General features: G+C 40.1%; 1 protein-coding gene across 3 annotated transcripts in view; it reads left to right on the forward strand.

Moving 5' to 3' along the window:
- Positions 1–12264, forward strand: part of LOC121911346 (neurexin-1a-like) — a 269413-nt gene that overhangs the window by 94300 nt on the left and 162849 nt on the right. For 2 of the 3 annotated variants that reach the window (XM_042432716.1, XM_042432717.1), the window contains 3 exons: positions 5325–5626; positions 8370–8393; positions 9498–9659. In XM_042432716.1, the coding sequence (XP_042288650.1) occupies positions 5325–5626; positions 8370–8393; positions 9498–9659 (488 nt within the window). Of the gene's footprint in view, positions 1–5324; positions 5627–5665; positions 6477–8369; positions 8394–9497; positions 9660–12264 lie in introns of those variants that run through there. The other variant, XM_042432718.1, reaches the window with a different exon arrangement.

Below are 12264 nucleotides of genomic sequence, written 5' to 3' on the forward strand. Positions count from 1 at the left end.
AGATATTCATTTTTCTATGATATAAAACATAGAAAATTAGCACATCCTTGCATTTGATAAGTTGGAACCAGTTTAACAATGAACTGACTGTTGTATGGTTGTATTCGAGCTGATATATAGCGACACATTTGTATCATTTTCCATCATTACACCCTTCGTATGTTCCAGTTGTTTTTGACAAATGTATTACTTACATCATCAGGCCACAAATGTCAGAGATTAGAATAACAATTAAAGTCAAAGCATCCCCTGACGTTCATTTCATAGGTAATTGTTCTCATATCCTGCCAAGTCTGTTTCAGGCTATTGTGTCATGACATGATGTTGACAGGCAGCGTGCTCCCCTGGGTGCAAGCTAATTTAAAAAACAGCCATAGAGTAGCAGATGCCAGATTAGTGTCAGAGCAAAGTGACTGATGAGGAGCCTCCCGGTCGCTCGGTCACATGCCGGCGTTGTCGTATATGACGCGCTCCTGCTTGCGGCCCCTCGGTGCTTCATAACAAACGGGTGATTCGGTTCTCCATACTCAGCTTCTTTTAACTGAGGGTTAAATGATACCTTGTAGACATTTACGCTGCCCTCTTCTATTATTGCAGCGAGGTTTACGTAGCTCCGTGAGGCACCGTACCTCTTTCACTTCTTTGTGACACTAATTCAATTTGAGTGGCGAATAATTGTATTACTTCCATCAATGTATGTAGTTTGTTCTGCACCGCATCCACAAATGTAACGTGACCATAGAGAATGAGGTTCCTGAATTGCACCAACAATTACATGCTATTGATTAACAATTATTTTACATTTATTCAGAGTACAATCCTAAATTCAGAGGAGATGATGGAAAATCAGCGTCGAGCACAGTTTAATTTGCTAGATCTGTTCTGAATCTATGAAAAGAAAAGGCTGATACCTTTTTAAATTCTGTTAATAGTAACTTTACAACTTGTGAACATCTTGGTGTAAATTGGTAGACGTTCAAGACACCAACATTCTGTTTTTGTCGGAAAAAAGAGGGGGTTGAATGACTCAGAACAACAGACTGTGACAAGTTTTTACCTGTGTGTTTATTTATGGCCTTTCCCTAGGAGCTACACTTTCACTCTGTTCATGTCTTTTTCTGTCCTCTGTTCTCTGAAAAAAGAATAAAGGAGCTGGCTCTCATCCATGTTCCCATTCAGTGTCATGACTCAAGGGCATTAAGGTGCCAGCAGCTTGCTGTGGCTTGATTGACTATAGACCGTAGGACAGCCCAGAGAGACAACTGGGACATGCCCAGATACCCAGGAGAACACATTTGACAAAAAAAAATAGTAGTCTTCTTCAAGATCAAGTAGCATTTTTTTTTTTTCCTCCTGGAAGATGACACATCTGAGTGACACATCGGCTGCTAAATATTAACACTGCAGGTTGCTATGCCGGCTGTGATCCTGTGTCTGAAAAAGACACCAGAGACAAGAGTACATATCGCTCAATTACTTCGCTGTGGCCTTCCTTTCCTGGCTAAGGAATTATACACAAAATATTCAGGACACTCTCTGCATACAGTAGTCTAATGAGGTAAATTCAGGTGGAAGTCATTATCCCTTAAGCCTATGTAAAGGGGATAATTGTCAAAAATGTCAAATTTTATTCTCAGAACGTCCTTACCCCTCAAGGAGGTGGGGTGTGTTTGATTTATTTGTCAGTTATTTTACATGATCCCGCTTCAGAATATGGCATGTTTGTGTTGAGTTCTGTGACATATAACAAACCAGCCCAGCTGTCTGCTTTTTGGTACATCTGTGTGTAAGTTTGGAAGGGGCTGCTGCCAATCCCTGTCATGTATTTTGAGTAGAAAAAAATGAAATATTTTACAATCTGCATGACATTAAATTTAAAGCTTTGGAGTTTAAGCAATATTTTATGGTGTTTTTTTTTTTTAATATAATATTTATACTTCCCTGTTCTCCTGCTTTCAGACGTTTCCAGCACACTATTTAGGTTAGTTGGTTTGACAATGGCAATCACTCTCAGCTCTCAAGCAGATTATACGCTACCTGTCCATTTACTAAGAGAGCCAGATTTTCTTTTTTGGAAAGAACCAGTGAATGCTGGACTTAAATTTGAAAGGTGGTAAATAGAAGTGCGTCAAAGATTGACCTGTATTTTTCTGATTGTGCTGAATGTTTATGCTTAACATGTTAGCAAACAGTTGCCTGCTTTAACACATCATAATAGTGGAAATATAAGCTCCTTGTTGCAAATAGTTTTTAAGTCTGTTCCCCCCCCAATTAGTCAGAAAACACTTTCTATAATTCAGCTCAGGATTTGGGCTAAAACTTAGAAGGTCAAGACAGAAAATACTGTGCGAGCTGACAAACACAGCATACATGATTCTCCAGCAAAAGAAGGAATATCATCTCTATAGTAGAGTGACTTATTATGAGAGTATGGAAAGACATCTAAAAGGAGCCAGCTGTGTGCTTGTGAGCTGACAACCATTAGTGGCCAGATGGAAGCCTGAGCGCTAGCTTGGCCTGACTCTTGACTTGGCTGTGAGCATATGGTGAAATGCCTCCAAAAGCTAAATATCTTGACAGACAGAAGTCATGTGTTGCCAATCAGTATCACTGTAAACAAAATGTGTCTCGTGTTATTTTTTTGGTGGTTAGCCGGTTATTAGAAAAATCCTCTCACGCTCATCCGTTTCAGTTGTATTATTTGCTCAAAATGATGAAGACCGAACCTTAAATGTATGTGATTGGTTTTTGAATTTGATACAATTGAATTGGAAATATACAACAGCAGACTCATGTTCATAGTGTTCTGCTTCATTTAGACCTACATATGTTTAGATCAGAGCGAACCAGACTGCCAGTGTTTGATTGTAAATACGATGTATGCCCCCCCCCCCAAGCCCTGTAACTGCCTGTGGGCTGAGCCCCAGATGTTGTAAATTCCTACCATCGTCCCCGCTGTACACACACACAATTCATTCTCCATTAGTTAGGGGAATTAACTGTGAAGTGCAGGCATGGGGATGTGTGGAGAGAGAGAGAGAGAGAGAGGGAGAGATGAGAATGACCCTAAACTATTGGCTCTATTTGTTATGTGGTCCCCGAGCTTGCGGAGCAGGGATGGGTGGGTTTAGTGAAGAGGGTAGAGGTCTCTCATTTTCACTGATAGAGGGCTCAGACATTGAGGGAATGACCAAAGAGTGGTGAGATCCAGTCAACTTCAATTACGGCCCCTTGTAGTTTTCCCAGAGGTGCACTATATTGCTTTTAAGGGGGAATCAATGAGGTGACAAATTGTTGTGGACAGCAACTCCTTTATTTGTTACGTTGTTGTATCCATGCCTGGATGCAGCTCCAAGTGCGTGTGTGTGTGTGTGTGTGTGTGTGTTTGCGGGTGTGTCTGTACTTGTTTGGCAAGCATATATAAATATGCAGTGCTCCCCATTTATGATAATTGAATGCTTTGGTCCATTTGTGTTTTGGTGGTTTATTTTCTGCTTGTGGCTTTAATGGCTTGTTATCTGTCTAAACCTGTTTTTAAACACTTTCTAATGGCTGTTCACATGCATCACCCACTGACGCTCAGTGCCACTTTGTTTTTATCTCACAATAACACTGTTTTTATCTCACAATAACACTGTTAAGGTTTTTCTCAAGGTTATTTTTGCATTGTCAAGCTCCTGTCATATCTGAAGATGTCTGATGGCTGATGAGTGCCAACTTGCTCAAGCGTATTAAGGAACATTGTTTGCAGCTGAATTAATTGAGTGTTTTTAATGGGCGGAAGAGTCCGTATGAACCTGTCACAAGAATGCTAGCTGCTTGGACAGTTGTATTCTAGGAAATTGTTGTACAAGAAAGTAAATAAATACAGGTGCTGGAAGTGCCAGGGAACCAGGCGTTACAAGCCCAGGTTTGGATTAATTAACCTTTATATTTGCGCAAATATTGATTTGTAGAAAGATATCAATAATCAATATTTATAGAGTATAAATGACTTCAAACTAAAGCCCACATCTCCACTGAGACACAGGAGTCACTATTCTAATGTGGTCATTACCGGGAAATAAAACATAAATATATTTGTGATTTGAATTATTCCGTTGAGCTTGTTTATTGTATATTTTTCCACATCAGATTTCATGTTGTCAAAACAGAGAAAAACACAACCATAAGTGAATCACCTCATTAGTTATGGTTTTGGGGAGAAAACACAAGCTAGTATAGATATCAATCCAGCAAGTAATGAACCTTGCAGACAGCTGACCGCTGTGAAATGTTTTGTCTGTGTATAAAAGTAGAAAAGATTTCTCAGCTGGTGTTTGTGTAGCCTGTGTGGTCTCTGTGAGTTTAGAAGCTTAGTGTTGTTTGCTATTGCTAATGTTCATATTGTTCAGCTTTAATTGTTTGAATTTCTAGTTTAAATGTGTGTGTGTGTGTGTGGATGGCTCTGTGTAGTCTACTGTGCAGCTGACTGATACAGTAAGTTGTGTCTGTGTGTGTGTGTGTAGACTTCATATCATCTCCTGACAATAACGCATAGAACATAATTGATTCAGACATGCAGCAGGATGTGTTTCCCTGTAATAAGGTTGTACGGCGCTTTTTATATTGTACTGTTTTGTACGCCTTTGAATACTGTAGTTGTTACGTGTGAATGTGGAGTAGGATCAGACGGGCTGACATGAGGTGTACTGTGAAATCACCTGATGAGGTTGGCGTAAATCTGCCAAAGCAAGTTCTGTTAGCGGTTTAGGCTGCATGTATGTGTATGTTCACATTTGCTATTTAAAGCAGCTGTTGTGTACAACTGCATCTCAGCGTGACAGCGTAGAGCTTCACAAACATCACATCTCGGTTGCTAATTAACAAAGGTTTTTTTTTTTTTTGTAAGAAGCAGTGCAGTCATGTATGATAAATCAGTGAAGGAGAACATAGAGCAAGTTAGACCTCTTAGTACATGTGAAGGCTAAAAATAGCAGTTGTGTATTACTATACATTTAGTTACTGTACAAATGTGGTTAAAGTGGAACATGTAAGTGAGACATAATACAATTTGACACCTGTGTTCTCTGGCTAAGGTAGGTATGAGCAGGTCAGTAAGAAGTAGCACATATCTTACATCTCTTACATAAATATAACCACTAATAACATAAATATACCTTCCATCACGTTACAGCTTGCCACCTCTTTCCAATTTTACTGTGTTCATTATTAATCCAACATTTATAAGACTTCCTTTCTCACTTTTTTCCAACAGCTTTCCAACAGGCACCCAAGAGGCCATGATATTAATGCAACACATTTCTCTTTCTTTGTCTCTGCAGGAAAAGAAGAGTATGTTGCAACCTTCAAAGGATCTGAGTTCTTCTGCTACGACTTGTCCTTGAACCCGATTCAAAGCAGCAGTGATGAAATCACATTGTCATTCAAAACCCTACAGAGGAATGGACTGATGCTGCACACAGGAAAATCAGCTGATTACGTCAACCTGGCACTGAAAAATGGGGCTGTCTCACTCGTCATTAATTTGGGGTCTGGAGCCTTTGAAGCTCTGGTGGAGCCAGTCAATGGGAAATTTAATGACAATGATTGGCATGATGTCAAAGTAACAAGGAATCTACGTCAGGTAACAGTACAGAGGGTGATGCAGAGACTCAGTAAATGAATCAAAACAAATGCACTTAAATCATTACCATCATACAATATATTATTTTTTTCCAGACGTAGTAATTGGATTGCTAAATTAAATCTTGGTGGAGATAAAACAGAACCACAAGTGAGCAGGGACATCTAGATGTGAATCGCGACCTAGGCCTATATTAAGTTACAGTTTGAGAGAGAAAAGAAAGCCATTGCTTTTAAAATGGCATTCAAACTCTTTTATTCTACCCTTTTAAAGTTTATATACAACGTATTCCTATGATGTAAGTATTCTTAAAAATAACTACAATATTTACAGCTTTTCAGTGTTTCTGTGAAATTGAAATATGACTGAACTCAAATGTGAATAGTGTGTAAAAACAAAATATAACAGGAATGTGGTTTATAGTTCTGTCACAAAAAAAACATTTGACCACAGTACAAATTTAATTTTAGTTTTCCTCTACTGAAGGATGATTTCATAAGATAACAGGGAAAAAGTGACGCATTAAATCAATATGTAACATTTAAACAGATTAGATTCCAAATGCAGTGCACTTTTCGGACAAAGCGTAAACAGATATTGTATGTAATGCATTAGAAATCTCACATTCAGCAGCTTGTATTCTTAACATTGGAGGATGGTCCACTGAAGACATCTCATACCTTACACCATTCTCCTGTGGCAATTTACCCCATAAGTGTGGGACTGGCCATGGTAGCAACCACGTTACATCTCCTGATTCTCATCAAGAGCAAAAGGAATCAGATGGGATGAAGGAAAGGTGTAAAGTCAGGGGTGCACCTGCAGGAACAGATTGTCCTGAACTATGGAGGTCAGTGAGTGTTTGTTGCGCTGCAAATAGATTAACTATCACTGATTTGTACAAGGTCCACATCTGCTATATGGTGTCAGGATGCAGCTCCCAGTCTGCTAGAGCCACAACTGTGTCTGTTGGTTTGGACTTAGCATATCCCTGCTCAGCTGGATGTTGGGGACTAACCAACATCACTATCTGGGTGAAAAGAAACATGGCAACATGTATATATTGCATGGATCTTTCAGGTTGACTGTAGTAAAGCTGTACCAACTATTAGAGTGAAAATTTCTACTATGCATGGATTTAGCAGATGTAAATCCAAGAGGGGTCATATCACTGGTCACTTGGGGACCAGGAAGTGGCCAAAGAAGAATGCTTTATTTATCTTTCACTGGGACCTCTGAGACTGCTACTCTCAGCAGCTCCCAGTCAATCAGTCTGGGGTGTAGAGAGAGGAACCCATGTGCCTGCAAGGCGGTTGAGGCAAAGAGACACCCCTCTACTACCTGGACAACCATGCTCAAATTGGGTTTAACAGTGGAAGCGACAGTACCAGAAGAAGGTACCTGATTGCCATTATTGGTGCCAACATCTTGGACCTTGGTGAGAGAAACCCCTCTTATAATGCTACGAAAAACATTCTACAATCAAGACAATTGTGGTGCTCCATGATGTTATTTATGAAACACCTAGATCCTATATGGTTGGTGTAGATTACTTGAAAAAGCCAGTAGGGCAAAAGGGCCATTGATGTAAAGAAGCCAGGTAAAGGCATATTGGATCAGAGTGCTGTCAGGGTTACAGTTTGGTTAGGGTTAGGTTAAATAGTGGATGGTTTTTAATTGCCTTATATAGACTGTGGTGCATGCAAAAATATAGCTTGTCAAGTTTGCCTAGAAAGTACATAGAACCTGTTAGACTGTTTGGCTTGTGTTAAATAAAAAGGCATTATTTTCCTTAAAGTATTATTTTGGCGTACACAAGATAGCTGATAAGATTTCTAAGGACAATTAAACAAACCTTTGCACAGCATTAAGACAAAATCTCTAGAAATGTTCCTGCTCATTCGGTGGGAAACGTTTGTCTTCACTTGAGAACCAAAGCTGCTTCTTTTGCATAAATCAGCAAATTGATTATTGGTAAACCTAAGGATTTGGTCAGCTTGAACATTCACTGCATTCAAATTGTGAAAGAAAACCAAGCATATTGAGTGCATGCTCTGTGGGGGAATCGAAATTGCCATTCTCCTCATTCTGTGTCAGGGTCTTCTTTGCTTTGTCTCATTGCAGTAAAGTGATCCTAAAGTTCATCAATAAGACCAAAAGGAGGTACAGTATTGTATGGGTGCCGGAAAGTCTGAAACACTGGATTGGTCCCAAGCCTAAAATCAAGTACAAAAGAACGCAAATATTAATACTAATAAAATAAATAAAGCTTTAAAAATGGTCTTGAACTTAGGACTTTGTTAAAGAGGGTCAACTGATGTGCTTTAGGCATTCCTTCTTATGAACCATTTGATGTCTGTCAGTCATAACCTTTTGTCAGGACTTGGGTAAGGGTGTTCTTTCAGCTACTCAACGGTCTGGTCACGTACAGAACATGGTACAAAAACACCATGAAGAACTTAGGGAGTCAGTGGTTGAGCTCTGGCACCTTGTGTGGAGCTTTCTTGTTATTTCCTTGGTCTGCTTTTTTCTTGTTAAACTTATTTTGCCCTTTTTTCTCTATGTTACTAACATGCTTTGGAAACAAACTAACATCATTCATGGAATGTGTCATTCTACTAACCAGTATGGTTTTTGCCGTTTAACAATGTACTAACAGTATTGACCATCATATATTATTTGAGTAACAATCGTTATTCTGTTCACAGTTTTTAATTTCCTTTCTCCCCCCTTTTCCACAAAGCACTCAGGCATTGGACACGCTATGGTAAACAAACTACATTGTTCGGTAGATATCATTCTAATTGTTTCTTAGTTTGGGTTTGCCGTGTGTTTCTTTTCTTTCTTTTTTTACTGTAGACGTCATTTACAAAAAAAGGGAAATTGCGGTTGGTACTCTTCTGCTTACTTTTCGAATCCTTTTTAATTTCTCGGTTCATTCATTGGTTTCACCCTCTTTATTTCACTTGTTTCCTGTCCAATTCTGTTTGATCCACCTTTTTAGGAGCATCATTTCGAGCCTTTTGCATCAAGCTGTGGTTTATAATGAAGACCCTCTCCTGTCTGGCTGGCCTGATGCTCTTTGGCTCAGCCAGTTGTATCTCCATTCACTTTGCATGGCATGCACTTTGACTGCGTCTTGCAAATGTCACACTGCCCATTTGTCAACATGAACGTGACAGTCGAGCTGTGTTTGTCTTTGGTGCTTCTCTGACGCTTTCTTATTTCGCTTTGTGGTTTTGCAGTGTTTCGGCATGCATCTGACACTGTGGCAAGTGTCAAAATACTGATTCTGTATCTCAGTCAAACATTTGGGAACATTTTCTTTTTGTATGCAAATAAGCAAAAAGAAAATACAAATGCATGCATGCTGTTTTTTTTTTTTTTCTCAAGTACCCCCAGTCATTGTCCCATACTAAAAGATGATTGTGCTTTTCATAGCATGTGCTCCCTCTCTAACCTAGTAGCACGTTCTGATTTCTTTTGTAGAACGGCTGGACGTACTAATATGGAATTTAGTTTAACTAACCTGGATAACATTTTACTAACACCATTTTTGTGTCTGCTAAAGTACTTTTAAGTTGCATCAGGGGCAATACTAACACTGTAGTCTGGGCAGTTCACTAACACTCTAACTCAAATAGCATTCCTTTGGGGGCTTGCAGTCTTCCAACTAATCAAACTGGTAAAAATAATAATATAAAACAAGAAAAAAGACAATGAACAATGAAAAACAGACATGAAAATGGGTTTCAGAAAAAATATATATATAGGGAAGTCTCTCATAGACAAGAAGAAGGAAAGGCAATAACATTGCAGTATATAGGCTGTCTGAGTATAGCGTGTCCTTTCCCTGTGCTTTGTTGTCTAGGTAACAATATCCGTGGATGGGATTCTGACCACCACAGGATATACACAAGAAGACTACACGATGCTAGGCTCTGACGACTTTTTCTATGTTGGAGGGAGTCCTAGCACAGCTGACCTGCCTGGATCTCCGGTTAGCAACAACTTCATGGGCTGCCTCAAGGAGGTAAACACCACTTCTGTGTGCACTCACTCTGAGGCTGGTGGGTGTACAGGATATGACTGGCTTCACCTTAGGACTCCAGAAAAGGCCCTTCCACCCACATACCGACCCTGTCTCATCCTTTAAACTTGTCTTTACTTTCTTTGTCTCACACACTCACACAAACTTTATGTTGCCTCTACCGCCCCCTCAGTGCACTCATGATGTTATACATACACACACACACACATACACGTGCTCATCGAGGTGCAGTAGTACTCCCTAACCACACATGTAAAGCTCTGTCTTGGAATAGGATTTACCACAGACTTCATAGAGCTCCGTCAGGTGCACTTCAAAGAGGAGGAGTGATCCTGAGATCAGGCAGCTGAATTTTCATGAGCAGTCAGCCAACTTAAAGGGAAACTTTGCCAATTGTCAACCAGCATTGTATCATTACAATGTGGGTAGTATATGCAAAGGAACAATGTTTAACTTACCTCCATGTTGCCTGCACCCAGAGCTCCCCACTCATTTGCCGGCAAAAGTCCGCCAGGTGACGCCTAACGCCTCACCCGACAGACTTTGAAGATGTGTTTCCTCATTTTCTGTGGTCCCTTCAAGGACTGTCAAATGTGGGTCTCCCAAACACTAAAACACTTCTCTTACCATGTTAAGCCAGCGATAGGGAAACACTAAAATCATACTACTAAATATTTTAAAATATTAGCATATTTGGAAGAAAACTACTTTCATGATTCAAGGCTGAATATCGTGCTGTGGAATCAGACACAACAGTGTGAGGGAGGAAGCGACCACCATCGGAGCGATGTTACAGCAGCAGCCGAAAGACAGGCGCCGCAGCCGGGGTAGCTTTGCAGCATATCGATCGGTGACCAGTAAGGATCATCAGAGAGAATGGAGACAGACTGAAAACATCATTTGAATCTGGCGCGTGACTTATGGCATTTTTCACTCGCACCTTATGTGTTCTAGTACTCTAGGTGTACACATACAGTCTATACTTGATCCCTAGAGATGAAGTGAGAGAGGTGGAGGAAGAAGTAATTTCTTCACCAGAGGGTTCATATGTGATACTTTTCATTAAACTGTACGGTAACATTTTTTTATTTTTGCTTGTTAATAGGGATTCTGACCTAAAGCATTTACTGTAGGAGATACCAGATGTATACACAGATATCTACCAGGCAAATCCTCAAAGTACTGCAGCATGATTCTTTCGTTTATCTTTTAATTTCAAAAACTGTTTCCCCTTTTCCTCACTTCTCTACTTAAAAAAAAATTTAAAAAAATAAAAAATTATGGCTCCTCTTGCTCCCTCGGTGTCCTACATTTTGTCTCTCACCTCAAGCGCAGGCTGTCATCCTCAGCGAACCACTCGGAGAGGTCTCTGTTTAATGAGTAGGCAGGGTGTGGACCACATGTCCACACACCATGTACAGCTCATTAGAGGTCTGGTTGTTAAGGGGACTGTCTTAGTTAACTACATGTCTCTGAGGTGCTACAGATGTGGTGACAAAGGGAATGGGATTGGTGCACCCTAAGCATGGTCATCCACCCAACTGAGCCTTCCTCCCTACTCTTGGTCAGACAAACCACAGCAGCTGCTCTCACTATCCTGAGATCGATGCATTGAATTGCTCACAAACTTTTAAATATGGTTCAGAGCTATGATTGTTCCCAGAAGATGGGAAACAGACAAAATTTCCCCTTTTATTTGCTCCTTATTCCTTATTTAGCTTGAACAGTCAATGATGTGAAAACCAAAAAAGACTTAAGAGCGAGAGACTAAGCCCAGATATTGTAAAATCCATCGTTAGTTCCATTTACTTTGCTTTTAATTTATCACTAAGTTTTTATAGCATCGACAAGCTCCCCGCATCATCTCATCCAGCCTGTTGAATTAAACAGAAGCCTCGTCTCAGGTCAGCTTCTGTGCGGGTCACAGTAACATATGAGCGGTGGTTTAACAGCATGTGCTGCGGCCCCTGATTGATGGCATTTTCCCAAGTGGCTTGTTGCAGCATCCGTGTGCAGATTCCAGTCTGAGTTGCCACGCCTGCCTGTGGGTTCTGATGGCAAAACAAACGGTGGTGCAGTAATAGCTCAGTTGTCACAGCCCTAGCTTGATGACAAATTAGTGCAGCACTACTAGTGCAGCACTGGTCGTAGCTCAGACCAAAGCTCCTTTGACTCTGAAAGGTGCCTTTTTGTCTTGACTATAAAGAATTGATTTGGGTTTATTGGCTGTATCTGTTGCACCTTTAAGTCTATATGACTAAAGTCCAGCAGGCAAATCTGCAGCCTTACTTTAGAGATAAAATCTTTTATTCCTTTACTTCTTTTTTACATTATTTTTTGTGTCAGGGGAATGTTGTCAAATGATCTTTTTATTCTATTTCCTATTCTATGAAATCGTTTAAACAGTCCATTTGGCTCTGTCAGACTCGAGAACCGTGTGTTGTGGTTTTTTTTTTTTTTTAAAGGGAAGATAAAGACTAAATAAGGGAATAAAAGGCTGCCATTATCTGTTTCCTGTTTTCCTTGCAGTTAAATGTAGTCTGATACAGTCAGTCACAAAACATTTACAAGAAACTAAGCCAGAGCT

The sequence above is a fragment of the Thunnus maccoyii genome, chromosome 14, assembly GCF_910596095.1.
Source record: "Thunnus maccoyii chromosome 14, fThuMac1.1, whole genome shotgun sequence".
Classification (NCBI taxonomy): Eukaryota; Metazoa; Chordata; class Actinopteri; order Scombriformes; family Scombridae; genus Thunnus; species Thunnus maccoyii.